The sequence below is a fragment of the Stigmatopora argus genome, chromosome 7, assembly GCF_051989625.1.
Source record: "Stigmatopora argus isolate UIUO_Sarg chromosome 7, RoL_Sarg_1.0, whole genome shotgun sequence".
NCBI lineage: Eukaryota > Metazoa > Chordata > Actinopteri > Syngnathiformes > Syngnathidae > Stigmatopora > Stigmatopora argus.
Window position 1 is genome coordinate 3,804,969 of NC_135393.1, and position 14,916 is coordinate 3,819,884.

At 41.9% G+C, this 14,916-nt stretch overlaps 1 protein-coding gene across 1 annotated transcript; it reads right to left on the reverse strand.

The window, feature by feature from the left end:
* Positions 1-5,201: 5,201 nt before the first annotated feature.
* On the reverse strand, positions 5,202-14,245 carry LOC144078095 (uncharacterized). Its single transcript, XM_077606294.1, has 2 exons — positions 13,779-14,245; positions 5,202-8,831 (listed from the first exon to the last, which is right to left on the reverse strand). Exon 2 carries the CDS (start codon positions 8,325-8,327, stop codon positions 6,558-6,560), a length of 1,770 nt encoding a protein of 589 aa, XP_077462420.1. The 5' UTR covers positions 8,328-8,831; positions 13,779-14,245; the 3' UTR covers positions 5,202-6,557.
* Between the last annotated feature and the right edge of the window lie 671 nt (positions 14,246-14,916).

Sequence of the window (14,916 nt, forward strand, 5' to 3'; positions counted from 1 at the left end):
GGTGGACCAACCTGGATTTGAATCCAGGTCTCCCACTGTGAGAACGCTGCCCTAACCCCTCAGCCGCTGGGCCGCACAGTAACTCATTTGTACTCCCTATTAAAACCATTAATATGAGGGTGAAATTTGTGAATCAATGGGCATTTTATAAGAGGGAAATTGTAAAATTCAATGATTTAAAGGCAATTTTAAGGGTACGGCTTATATGCGGAGGCGGCTAATATGCAAGAAAGTATATGTATATGTATAGTATATCAGTGGTGTGCCGTCAGGGCCTTCGAGGCCTTCTCTGCTGGCCTAAGAAATATCTTAATCACAATGATACAATAATGTTATTATTAGTGTAAATCCACACATGCAACATCTACTATTAGTGTGTACTTTTCCAAACTGTATTAGTACTGTATAAAAATTGTCCAGACAGGAATTGCATGCCAAATGTGATCATCCAAATTCCCCATTTGTATAACAAATTCACATGAGCAGTTCACTTCGTCTAGCATGAGGCCACAAGATATGCTAATAGGGCACGGGGGTGGTTTCATATTGCATAACAACATGATGATGTTCACCCTAGCCGCCCCCCCGCCCCTACTGTCACACACGCGTGGCCTACTTTTACTATAGATGTACGCAAATTCTTAATGACCTATTTTTGTCATGCATTGATGTGCGTGTGTTTTTGTTGGTCTTGTGTCAACAAGACCGTGCATACTGTAGAGCACACACCCCGACACGCACACACACTAATCAACACAGTGACCTAGTTTTCTGGCGCCGTGCAGAACAGAGGCAGCGTGACTGAATAGGTCACGACAGGCAACCTAGCGTTCTTATGAAACAGCCAACAGACCACACTGGATTTGTTTTACAGTCACTGGCATTACTTTGGTCTTAACCTTTTATATAACTTATTTGCTCGACTGGCGGCCCGGCGGGTAAGTGGTTAGCGCGTCAGCCTCACTTTGGGAGACCTGGGTTCAAATCCAGGTCAGTCCACCTGTGTGGAGTTTGCATGTTCTCCCCCGGGCCTGCGTGGGTTTTCTCCGGGTACTCCGGTTTCCTCCCACATTTCAAAGACATGCCTGGTAGGCTGATTGGACACTCTAAATTGCCCCTAGGTATGAGTGTGACCATGAATGGTTGATTGTCTCTTTGTGCCCTGCGATTGGCTGGCCAACGATTCAGGGTGTCCCCCGCCTCTGGCCCAAAGTCAGCTGGGATAGGCTCCAGCACCTCCCGGGACCCTAGTGAGGCTAAAGCAGGTCCGAAAATGAGATGAGATAAGGCTCCACTGACCACATTGGATGTGCAATCCATTAAGTGTTAAAGACTGAGTGAATGATCAATTCTAGCTCAGAAAGATCATTCACCTTCACTCCTCCCAGTTTCATTGAATTGGACGTCCATGGTTGTCAACGGCATGAAATGAGTTAAATACACGAAAAGCAAAATCTCAAAAATTCAAATATCTTCTTGTAGCATCCTGTATTTTGTTTTGAGTGAGGGCCTTTGAGCACAACGGTCTGATCAAAAATCCCTTTTCAGGCCACTTTTTCATTTGCAAATTCATGTGCTTTTGACCCTCGTTTGTCAGTGTTCTAACACATTCCTTGAGTATTTCTTAGTGTACAGAATGCAGCTTTGTTTTTTGCTTGTCATTGTGGGCCCCATAAAAGTTCTGGTGCGGGTGAAAAGAAGAAGTGTTAACGTGTCTTCACTAGTCTTGCCAATGTGCGGCAAATTATTTCAAAAATCACCAAAGACAATTGGCATTAGATCAATAATTCACCAAAAGTGAAATAATTTTAAATTATTAAGTTGTGTGTTTACATGCATGTGTATACATGTTTTTTTTCAGCAGCAAAACATTTGCCTCCTCCTCCGCCCTCACCTACGCACTCGCAACTCCAACACATTGAAAAATGTCTTTGCAGGTCTTATTATTTTAATGGCTGAATAAATAATTTTTGTGTTTTGCATATATATTTCCTCCAACTGTGTACACTATTATATTTTTGGGGGGTTTATAGCAAGAGTGGGCAAATATAACAAAGGGCCATATTATGGGATTTGGTTTCAACCCATAAAGAGGACACCTTTTCACCAATCTGGTGTCCTTCAAGTGCAATCAGTGGATTGCAGTCAGGTGCGTCTTGTTTTCTGCAGAAATCTCATTGAATAAACTGCTATATTGGTTGGAACAAAAGCCTGCACCCAAAGCAGCCCTTGAGGACTGATTTGCCCCGTGTACGGTCGTTTGGTCGCCGGTCTTTTGGTCGCCGTCTTTTGGTCGCCCGAACCCAAACAACGGGCGACCAAAAGACCGGCGACAAAACAAGGTAAAACAACACGGTCTACGCATCAATAAAAGCCAACAATGGCCATAAGCAGTTTCACTGAGCCGATGTGTGAGTGTATAAGAGTTTGTATGTACATGCGTTGTCCCTTTAAGAAGCTACGTCAGTCAGGGTCTTAACAAGTTCTCCAACAAAACACAATAAAAGTACGGGAAATTTGGAGCTTTTCTCTAGCCTAATAATTAATAGGGCATTAAGTATGACTATATAATAATTCGCAGTTTGTATTTAGGGAATTTGAGCAACGATTTAAATGGTAATTATCAATAACCTTCTGGGTGACCAAAAGACCGTCGACCAAAAGACCGTCGACCAAAAGACCGTCGACCAAAAGACTGTCGACCAAAAGACCGGCGACCAAACAACCGAGTACCGATTTGCCCACCCTTGGTTTAGGGTCTCATATTGGGGACCTTGGGCGGGATCAGAATTCACCAGGCTGAGCTCAACAAAGTACATGGCATGGCACTTCATTTGTAAATTAAGTCACATATCCACATGTAAAATGTGTCTCTACTTACAAAAAAATCAAGTTACAAAACCACTTTTGCAAAGAATTAATTTAGCAAGTACGGATACCACTGTAAAAAAAATCATCTTTGAAGGGGTATTGGGGGCCAAAATTACAAGTATAGATACTGTTTATTCCATGGACTGTACATAAAATACATTACTGCCTTGAAAGCTAATTTAAAAAGTACACACCCAAATATTTGATTGCTATGCAAGTTAATAAACAAACTTGTCAGCATGATGTAACCTAGTTTTACAAAACAAGCAGACTCATCGGAGTTCCTACATAAGACTGTTACGTGTAATGTCACTTCTCGTTCCCTCATTAGAGAAGGAAATGTTCCCAGGGGTGTGATGGTGTTGCAAGTCTGCTTGACATAAGGACATCCAGCTTAAATAACATTCAAGGACACACACACACACACACACACACACACACACACACACACACACACACAGATGTGCACACGCGCACACACACGTACGCGGCTCAGTTACATCCTTGCCCCTCCTTCTGCTGACCTACATACTGGAGCATCCTGGTTACATAACCAGCCTGGGTTCTGGATCACTTCAGGCAGTGCAGCAAAAGCTTGCTCAAGTTCTTAAACGACCCCCCACCTTCTGTCCATCATACATGTTGTCGATTACCCACAACATCTTTTTTTAACTGTCAAAGTTCAATTCCTTGCACATTTAATATACAGAAATCAGTATATAAAAAAGAAAAACAACAACAATATGTTTATAATTAATTTTTCATTTGTATTACCATGTGTCAGTTCCAATACTAATGGGTAACATTCTGTTCCCAAAAATTATGTCACAAAAAACTGTGAGTCCAAGTCTTTGTTCTGCAAACCTGCTCCTCCATGCTGGAAAAACAGAGCTTCTTTCTGAATAGTTTGCCCGAATGTAAACTATAGTGGCCTATGATGTAAGCCCTCTTCCTCCCCTCTCCTCTTCATCATTCCCTACCCCTTCTCACTGACCTACTTTTACTCTCATAACCCTCTGCACAATTCACATCACCACGGTGGCCTGAATAAAATAGTAGGAGTGAGTTAATAAGCACAGAGATGCTGTTCGGGTTGTTATATGCTTACTTTGCTGCGGCAATGTCTATTGTCTCAGTGCATGGGGAACACGACAGTACACAATGTAAATAGGCGCTGAAAGTATTTTATTCAAGAGCCGATTTGGATGTTTGCTCAGCATTCTGCCAGCCTTTGTTTCACATTCCAACACTGGGTCAAATGTGACCTCTGCCAGTGACACCTGGGCCATGTTAATAGTTACCAAACTATCGTAGTCAAATAAAGGTGTCAAGTAACAGAAAAGTTGTGTAATTCCGCTTGTTGCTCAGCTACACTCGATGGTGTGACAACATGTTTATGGTGTTGAGCAATACTGGCCAACTGCACCTTATTAATAAACACTTCCTTTCTCAATCTTTGTCCTTTAGCCATTTTGAGTGCAAATATTAGACATTGTACCTCCTCTTTAATTGTGAGGAATATCCTAACTTTTTCAATAATGACACATTTTCACAATCTTTTAGACTGCAAAGGTTTGGGGGACATTTTTTAAAAAGATAATGCAACGAGTTTATGAATGTCACTTTTATGTTTGCAAGATTTATGAGCATGCAAATATTGAGGCCTGAGTAGTATTTGCAATATTGTACTGCATTACTTTGAGGAATGAAAAGTTTGGTCGTTTTTACCAGAACTTGATGCACAACATGCATAAAAAATGACCCACATTCAAGTCATTTCATCCTGGATGCATTTGTCTTCAGTCTATCTTTTGAAACCCATTCATTTTATGATTCAATAGTCCAAATATTCTTGAAGTAACTTGTTTTTAATAACGGCTGATCATTACTTCCATTTTTCTCATACAAAATGGGTAAAAATCTTTTAGGTGGGTCTTTATTGGGACGTATTCAAGCTCATGTTGATTCAATGTTTGAAATTTGTGAATTCTAAATGGGAAATTCCCAGTAACAAAATGTTTTGTGAGATTTTTTTTTATTATTACTAGTTCCACTCTGCATATTTTGTTTGTTTCAAACCAATTGTAAAGGCCCCTGGTTAGAAATACGTTTTTCCAATTTATTGGTTTTAGTTCACTAATGAATTTCATAAATGTGTGTAAATAATTAATAGTCCTAACATTTGTTCCCACGCTGCTCCACAGTGTCAGTGTACTTTTGTTCAGCATTGCAATATTGACAGACAATTTTGATACTTTCTATAGAAACCCCTCTATTTTTTCCTAAGTAATAAAATTGTACTCAAAAGAATTTCAAGATGACAAATGAAATCTCATCAACTTTTTATTTTTCCCCATTTTTAACAGTTACAATCAAAATAAAGGATCTTTTCACCCATTGCATCTGTCCATGTGAAGTATAGATAACTATACATTTTGACTTCTGGACAAGCTTGTCATTTGGAGGACTCCTTTCCGCAAAAGGTTTAGGCAAACGATACAGGTTATACAGTAACACAGAGTACAAATCATTGCCTGGGGTAACATGAGCAAACACAGCACAACCTGAAAGAGCGTAGAGAAAAATGACACAACATGAGGACAATAAAATGACGTACAATAGACAAAATATTAATGCAATATAATAGAAAATAATATTAATAAAAATAGTGACCACAGTATACAAGTGATCAAGACAACTTTACATTTATACATAGTGACCAGAGGCAGGCACCAGGAAGTCAAACTGTTGAACAGATTGTATGTTTTACTGTAGATTAAGTGCTGCAGCTTAAGTTCAGTGCTTGATAAGTCGTCAGCCAATGCAGGGACGAGCAGAGACGGCACAGTAAAAGAGGCACCTTATGAGGAGGAAATTAGGAGCAGCTTTGCTGGTCTGAGATTAGTCTTTATTTTATTAGACACCTGAAATTTACGGTGTATCCATTCTGGCAAACAAGTGGCTAACAAGACTCGCCTCGTGCTTGTCAGCATTGCATGACCACATAGGCTTGCTCGATATGACAATTGGAGCGTTTATGGAGTTGTGAAGATCAAATAACCCCCCAAAATGGAACCAAAGTTCACTTATTCATTCAAACGTGTGGCTTTTATAATTGCTTGGCATTTTTGAGGCATTTACTTTGTACCTCAGAAATTAAGCTCGTAAGGTCAGGACTTCTGCATTCGACAGATTTTTTTGTTGTTGTTTTTTTTTCGCCACATTTTCTTTCAAAATATATACCTCATATAAGCAAATGCATGTCACGACAATATACAATCTAAGTGCTTGAGAAGTGAGAAAGACATGTGGAGACAAAGGATTGATAATGTTATTCAGAGAGGACCAGTATATAATGTGACTGTACCAACAAAGTGACATTAATGAAAAATTAATATTCTTTGGTCAAAGAAACGCTCTCATAATGCCACATTAAATGTGTACGCAAGCCTGATTCATCCTCGATGGAAACTTTCGTTCTATTTTGTCCCTCAGTTAATGATGTTTTTTTCCTCAAACTTGAGGGACATGTGGGAGGTAGGCGAGAATAAAGGGAAAACGGTGACAGTAAAAGTGGATGGAAATCATTTCCTAGATAGGCAACATTTTTTCTAACAGATGAACTGAGCTGTCACTCTTGTAGAGTCCAAAACTACAGCGTCCCACTTTTGTGACTAAATACACCTTTAACGATTGTTGGACGTCTTTTCAGAGTCCAGCCACTCGTCGGGTCGTGGCCTGACGACCTCGGCGAAATCCATCTCATTCTCTGCTTCCCTGGTCTCGCTGCTGACCTGGCTGCTATTGGAGCTGCTAGGCAGTGCCAGGTAAGGGTGCTGGGGCAGAGTGGGGGACGGGGACTGGGAAATACCCACAAAGACCTCTACCTGTGCTTTTGTGGCCCCGTTGGACATTGCTCGGTTCTTGAGACGCAGTTTGTGAGGCAGAGCAGTCGCTTTGATTTCAGCCTGGCATTCTCGGTACGGCCCGGCAGCCGCCGAGGATTTCTGGTGGTAATTGCTGATGTCGGAGGATGACGAGGAGGGGGATTCATCGTCTGTCGAGGCCTCCTTGTCGGAGCTCCGGGGGTCCCCGTCGCTAGACGATGTATCTTTAGCCGATGAATTCTCTTGGTAGAAGCCGTCAGCTCTAGGGCCTCCCTCATATGTAAGAACCGGAGGCTCTTCGTCCATTGAGTTGAGATAGCCATTGTGCTGTGAGAAAGCCGACGCGCCCTCCTCAGTGTTGTGGATCAGATTAGGGGCGAAGGGGTTTCGACTGTCAGCTTGCTCATGGCCGTTCTCCGGATCCCGGCAGCTGTAAAGCCTGTGAAGGTTCTCGTGCTGTTGCTGGCTTTCAAACTGCTCCCGTGGCGTCTCGGAAAATTCGTACTGCTCACAATCCATCGTTTTTGTCCTCTCTAGCTTCTCGGCGACCTCGGCGACGCTCACTGAATATTCTGAGAACTTTGAGGATGAAAAATGCTGCCTTTGCTGCTGCCTGCTCTGCTGCTCCTTTGATCTGTGGCTCTCCACCGGGTAACATCCAGTGCTAGAACGGTAGAGGATGACACTCCTTTGGGAAGAAGTGGCTTGGGCAGTGGAAGCGGAGGCTTCCACGCAGCCCTGCCGCTGCTGCTTGTAGTCGCAGGCAGCTTCAGCTAACGGTGTGCTCTGCTGGTGAGAAGACATCAGAGCGGGATGGATGCCCTGGTAGGCCCGCATAGGCAAGCCACTAACGATCCTGCCAGAGGGCCCAGTGCTTTCCAGTCTTGCCATCTCCACATTGGAAGGCTCCATCTTGATGTTGTACCCCAAAGGCTCGGGGCTGTCCCTTGAGGATCCGTCAGACAAGTCTGACACAGATCCTCTGAGAGAAAACTTGTGAAGCGCAGAGTGGCGCTCATCGCGGCTGGACTGTTCGGTTTCAGAAGAGTCCGAATTTGGCATCGCCTGGGATGCGCTGGAGTAGCCACTACTTGAGAGGTAGGGGTTAGTGGACGTCCCGTTTGCACCGCTTCCATTGCTTATTGCATTATCAGCTGCCGAGCTGCTAGCGATCTGCTGGCTTTTCTCCATATAGGACGCTGCGCTGATGAGGCCAAAGCGCAACTTGAGCTGAAGTAGTTCCGTTTTTAGACGAACGTTCTCCTCATTTAGGGCCATGACCCGGTTCTCCAGAACCATGTCATTCATGCGCCGTTTTTCCCGAGAGCGCTTTGCTGCTTCATTGTTCTTCCTCCTTTTTTCCCAGTAGGAATCATCTTTTTTCTCATCTGAGATGAACTCACGTTTGCGGCGAGACGCCACGGTCGGCTTGGAACCTTTAGCCTGCCTGCTGGCCCGTGCCCCGGACTCGGGAAGAGGGGAAGGGAGGTCATTATAGGCCGTGAAGTCGTCCACCTCCAAGGCATTATTGTTGCTGGTGGCTTGGTTATGAAGACTCAGGTTTTCCATTTTTCCCAGGTGGGGCCGGAGTGGAACTCCAGCAAAGTGTGTAGTGGAAAGATACGCAGTTATAAGCAAAATGTCTTGATACAACTATTACCACTATGTTGTGGGATCAGCAAAGACTTCCAAATCCGGTATTTGTTCACGTGTAAGGGAGAGCCTCATTGATTTCTGCAGCTGATTGTTTTCTTAATTAGACTGTTTCAAGTGTCCAAATTTTCCAAGAAGATTAAGAAGAGATGGGATTCCATGAACATCTTAGACATTGAACTTATTTTCTTAACAAAAATCTGTTCAAAAAAGGTTGGAGTTTGAGTTCTTTAGTTTTCTTTGCACACAGTGAGTCTCTGGAGTCTCTGAGAAGTTGAAATTGAGTTATCTGAAGTCTTTCCAAATATTTTGCACAGCTGTGATGCCGGTCAGGCCACAATGCTTCTCATCACCGTGCCGTACAGAAGATGTAGGTCACGCTGTCTACTTTGGGGCTCCCTGAGGATCCAGCTTCAGCCTCTGTTATGTCGTGAGAGAGAGAAACAGAGAAAGAGAGAGAAAGAGTTAGACTGTCAGCATATAATCAACATTTCTGTCAAGTTGGGGTCAGATTCCACATCCTGTAAGAACAGTCAGTACTATATAAATCACTGCGGTCTAATTTTAAAAGGTTTTGTGGTTGAATGACATTTACAAAAAAGCTGGCAGCATTGGAAGGAAAAGCCTACTTCCTAAACTCTTGTATTTCTGGTTTTTATAATACTGCCTGTAATGTAATTCATTAAATGTCTATTATCTATGATTTTCTCACTTCTAAACCACACCACAATCTGAGCATCATTTGTTTTATTTCCCCGACTGATTATGAGACCACAAATTACAACTTACTGGTCCTGCATGGTTTCTCAGAATAAAGCTAATCTTGTTGCAACTGAACAAACAGGTGAATGCAGTTGCAATCATTTGATGTGATTAGATTAGATAACTTTATTCATCCCGTATTCGGGAAATTTCACTGTTACAGTAGCAAGAGGGTGAGAATACAGACACAGGAAAAGACATTTTAGACATAGACAAATAGGTAATAAATAAATAAGCATGTTGCATTTTATATATATATATATATATATATATATATATATATATATATATATATATATATATATATATATATATATATATATAGTTTTTCTGACATGACTGTTTGAGTCGGCTTGTCTATTTTAAAATAGAGTACTAGTAACTTTTTTTTACTACGTTTGCTTCAATTAATGAGTCTAACGCATCTCATAGGATAAGCTTTTAATGCATTCCCTTTGTTAACTGCATGGAAAATTTGTGAGTAAATGAAAAAATATTTTATATTTTCAAATTGCTTGCAACACCTTATTGTAGTGGATATGTTACTCTTCAATAGGCAGAAAACTTGTAAAAACTGTCCTAATATTGCCTTAAAAGCTTTTAGAGCTGATTAATTCAACGCGATCACCATATGTTTGAGAATAGTTTAAGAAGAATCAACTTGGAGCTTTTATGAATGAAAGGTTGTGCACTTGTCCAAACAAATTTTCAGTTCAGCTCAGCTTCTTGCCACATCTGGTTACTGCATTACTCTGCGTAAGCCAGAACACCATGAACTCGTTACATCATCTATTAGTCGGGAAAAAGACTATTTAACCTTGAACCAGCTTGATTAATGATTGGAATACCGCAACACCTCTTTCTTTATATGGTAACTAGAGGCGAAGACTAGACTTGCTACCAAACCAGTATGACCGCCCATGAACTCGTTACATCATCTATTACTCAGGAAACTCAGGAAAAACACTATTTAACCTTGAACCTGCTTGATTGATGATCGGAATACCGCAACACCTCTTTCTTTATAACTTGGTAACTAGAGGCGAAGACTAGACTTGCTACCAAACCAGTATGACCACCTTTTATCTGTCTCTGTTCTCCGCGAACTTTCATAAAGAGAACTTGAGCATTGCTCCACAGAGCAGAGAGATTTGGTCACAACAGATGTGGAAAAATTTCAGGGTCGACACTACCCTCCCTACTACAAATTATTTTCATAAAGACCGTAGAGGGAGGGAAGAGAACAAAAGCGTGTGGGAAGGAAGCTCGCTGGCTCTGCTGTCCCACTGACCTAGAAACACGGCTAAGCAGTAAACACTCCTCCCGTCTTTGACAGTACGCCATAAAATAGGTCAGTAGGACTGCAAGAGCGGGAGGGCGGGAGAAGGAAAGCTTATTAGAGTGCACTCTATAAATAGTCAAAAAGAAAAAAGGGGGGGAGAGGTAAATTACAGGAGGAAATGAAGAGACGAACACCGATAGTATGAACGTATCGATTTGAGCGCAACATGAAGCGCTGTACGCGCCAAAAGGATCCAGGAGCAGCAAACAATGAGCATCAGAGGCAGATGAAAAAGTATAGCAGGAGATGGCATTGACGTCAGAGCACACACCCATCTCTGCAGCCAAAGTCACGCGTAACTGCCTCTCTTTGGCTCGCATGGGGAGGGGCTTCTATGCTTTTTCTCCTTCTTGGGCACATGCTTTGGTCGGCCTTGTGTAATGCGCACACCACGACATTTGTAGTTTACTGACTTGAAATCTGCTGCTCGTTTGCCCTCAGTACAAGGGTTCGGGTTGAGTTTTAGCTTAAAGTCAGGTCGTCTTAGCTGTTTTAAAGTCAGCCATAGAACACACTGGAAAGATTCTGATTATTCCAGACTATAAGCTGTTTCCAGGAACCTTTTACTTGGGCAAGAATGCTTCGCCTTTGACCCCTACTGGGGCGAGTGAGTCAACAGTGAGGCATCTTTGCTCCCCTCCTCCAACCGCACACACGTGGGGCCTCCATTTTGCCCCATTGCTTTGTGTATATAGGTTTCAAGGGGGGTAGGAATAAAAGACTAGACTTGTATCTGATGTTAAAACGTTTCAAAGACACATGAAATACTAAGAATAAAAAGTCGCATGGAATATGGCAATGAAAAGCACAAGTATGGTCCCCTTTATTTTGATCCAATTTACCATGGATGTGTGATATTTGGCACTGGTTTGGATTTGGTATATTTGCAGACAACCCACAAAAGCTCACACAATGTTATTCATAAACATTGGTTCAATGGAAGCATCTTATTTTTTGCCATTCTTTTAGTATGGCCTGTGTATTGGCCCTGATAGCAAGGTTGTTGACTCCACATCTTTAAAAAAAACCTAATACCAACAGAAGTGTTGTTTAAAATAACTCTTGTGGGACATGGATAATGAGCAAGCCCTGTAGGAATGTGTTGTCTTATTTTAATCCCTTGAGGAGGGGTCTCCAACTCCGGTCCTCGAGGGCCCCTATCCAGTCTGTTTTCCATGTATGTACGTACATATCTGAATCAAATAATCAGGATTGTGATCAAACTCCTGGACAGCTTGCTGATTAATTGATCATTTGATTAGAGGGAGATACGGAAAACAGACAGGAAAGTGGCTCTCGAGGACCGGAGTTGGACACACCTGCCCTAGAGCAAAAGACTGAATGGTGAGTCTGAGGAGCTTGTACGTATGTCACCCAAATAGAGGTCTGACCTAATTTCATTCAGAAAGCAGACCAGCTGGCAGCAGACGGGCTAAAAATGCTCACGAGAACTCTGCCTGCCAGACAGGCCTTTTTCCCCACCTTGCTTCATATTTTGAAGGTTCACTTGTTTCTTCCAATTTCAGCAAAGTCACGACAAGGTCATGTCAGGCATTTTTGGAGACCAGCGCTTTACCTCACATTTCCACTCCACTCAAATATCTCACAATGGCATTATGTATAAGCATATTTCCACTGACTTGTTTTAGACGTCTGCTCTGATAATCAGAAAACAAATAATAAGCAGAGTGGAAACGGGAATCAATTACAGGGCCCTTTGTCCCAGGAGGGAGATTTGCACCTCCCTGCTGCGTGCTGGTTATGTCATCCCTAAGCCTCACTAACCTTTCTAAGGCACTCATTGACTGCCATTGACAGCGCTAGTTGTCCAAATTATTTTGACTACGTGTGGCAAAAGGGATTAAAACGAGCAATCACAAAGAGTCCTCCCAGTTTAAACGTTTTATAGATGAATTATGATTTTTTTAAACCATTATAAGGCACAAACATGAGCACATGAATTGAACATCTATCCTTGTCATTGGCATACAATGGGTTAAATAAACAAATAAACAATTAAGTGTAACTAGGTGTATTTCTGTATTTATTCATTTTCCTTCATTCGGGTACAGAACTGCTTATACTGACAAGGGTGGCTGGGTATTTATTCATTTTGATTCATTTAGTTTTTATTAAAATTGTATAAATCTAAGTATAACGTATAGAAATAATAGAAAAGTACAATAATACATTTTTCATTGATTGCTAATATTTGAGCTACTCTAATGACCAAAAATAATCACTTGCTCTATAATGGCCCATTGTAGTGACCACCTTCCCTGGAATAGTTAAATGAATTGGACATCTAGCCTTGTCAATGGCAGTGGATGAGGGAAATTCTATACGTAATATATGTAATAAGTAATAATAACAATAATAAGTAAACATAATAAGTAATACATGATAGTATATAGGTAAAATTGAGAACTTGTTGAGTCTTGTTGGGTGTCATAATTACAGTTTTGTATTCATTTTAATATCCTTATTGTTTTAAAGTGCAATTATTTTATAATTGTATTTAGAATATTTATTAATAATATGAAAAATTCAAACATGAGTAGAAAAAAAGTATAATATATATTATTATATAAATTATAATCGAGACCTGGCGTGAATATATGTCGGGTTAAGTTAATTTTAATGAGGAAAATTAGTAAATTAGCCTAAAAAGGTTTACGGCACGTGAAAATTAAAGGGAAAAAAACTGACGCAGCGCAAGATTTGAGTCATTTGTTTCCATTCATATTTCAGTTTTATTCACGACCGTTCATATGAGTGCTCTCCATTCTGCGTTAACCATTATGCGTCATGTACAAGGCTAACCGTATGTGAGAGTAATATTAGCATTATTAGCCCCACAAAAGCGAGCAAGCAAGCAGCTGCCTCGGTCGACTCGTAGGAAAACACCACCGGGGGGAAATTACCTAGACTTGACATTGAACATACGCACAGTAAACCACGCGGTCACCAGTCCATTTTAGTCCAACAAATATTGTAAGGCACAAGTAAACAAATTAGAACGACAAAATAACATAACGTGTTATTTGTTCGAAGGAGCGTCTTGTAAAGACGGGTTGGGTTGCCGGCTGATTCGCCATGTGAACAATAACCGGCCGTAAACCGGCGTGTGCGCACCACGCAAATCAATCAGAAAATGAAATTCTGCGTTTATATAGTGTGTTATTGCGATTATTTGACCCCAAAACACAAACAAAACAGGAGGGAAAACAGACAAGAGCGGGGTCCGCGCCGTCAAAACATACCTTTGAATAGTGGAGGAGGGGAGCAAAACCTTAAGGCTTCCCCGACACAAAAGCAGTCTCGTTCCCGTTTCCTCCTTTCTTTAGACAAAACCTCAGCATGAAAAAAAAACAGATATAAGTTGTTCCTCCGTTGCTGTCTCTGGCACGTTCGAGTGCTGATATCCGTCTCCTTGCTAGAGCTGGTCCGTGTTGTGCGCTACCGGACACTTTGCTCCACTTTGTGCGGCAGCCTTTCGAAAAATATGTGTTAGTAGGTCAATGGTTGCGTAACAGCTTTTCGGCTGCCTCGTCACGTTCGTCCTCTGTGTTTCCACGCGAGAGGATGCCTGTTACATATACTGCACCCGCCAACACCCACCGCGTGGTTCTGTCTCTCCTTCAGCCGTGGAGCATATACACTTTCCAGCGTGGACTCGCTTTACAACATGGATAAAAACGCGAGCACACGCGCCCTGTTAGCCGCTACGTATAGCCTCGAGGTGGAGGAAGAGGTGGGTTGTGGTGGTGGCGGGAGGGGGCACCGTGTATATTGTATTCAATTGTTTTTGTTTTTTTCTTTTGAAAGAAGAATCTCGTTATTTGGCATCTACACCTAAGTCACTACCTGCATTTAGCTATTCGACATAAAGCTGTACAGAAGCACCTCGCTACTTCGCGCTTCGGTTATCGCTGCTTCACTACATCGCGGATTTTTTTTTCATCTTCCATACCGCCAATCCTCGAGAGGGTTGCAGGGGGTGCTGGAGCCTAACCCAGCTGTCTTAGGGAGAAAAGGTAAACTACACCCTAGGGCCTAGACCAATGTTCCTTCTAAGCTGCGCACGTGCGCAATTGTGCACTACTTTCGTCTTCTCTGTGCACAGCAAATCATATGGAGCGCACAAAATAAAATCCCAATTTTTTATTTTATTTTTTTTAGCTGTGAGGCCGACGCGCGAACCACTCATCTGCCGGGCCGCCCATTCATAGATCTTAATCATGACATTTTTTATTACTAAATCATTAATGTGTAGTAGACATACACCTGCTTACGGCAGGTGTGATACTGGTGTGTGCCCATAACGGGCAATGATGATGTTGCTCACACCGGTACTCAGTGTGCTCAGGGAGGTTGTATTTCTGCCCAGACAAACTAAAA

Excerpts from the sequence above, each read along its gene's own strand:
- LOC144078095 (XM_077606294.1), bottom strand. The coding sequence starts at position 8,327 with ATGGAAAACCTGAGTCTTCATAACCAAGCCACCAGCAACAATAATGCC.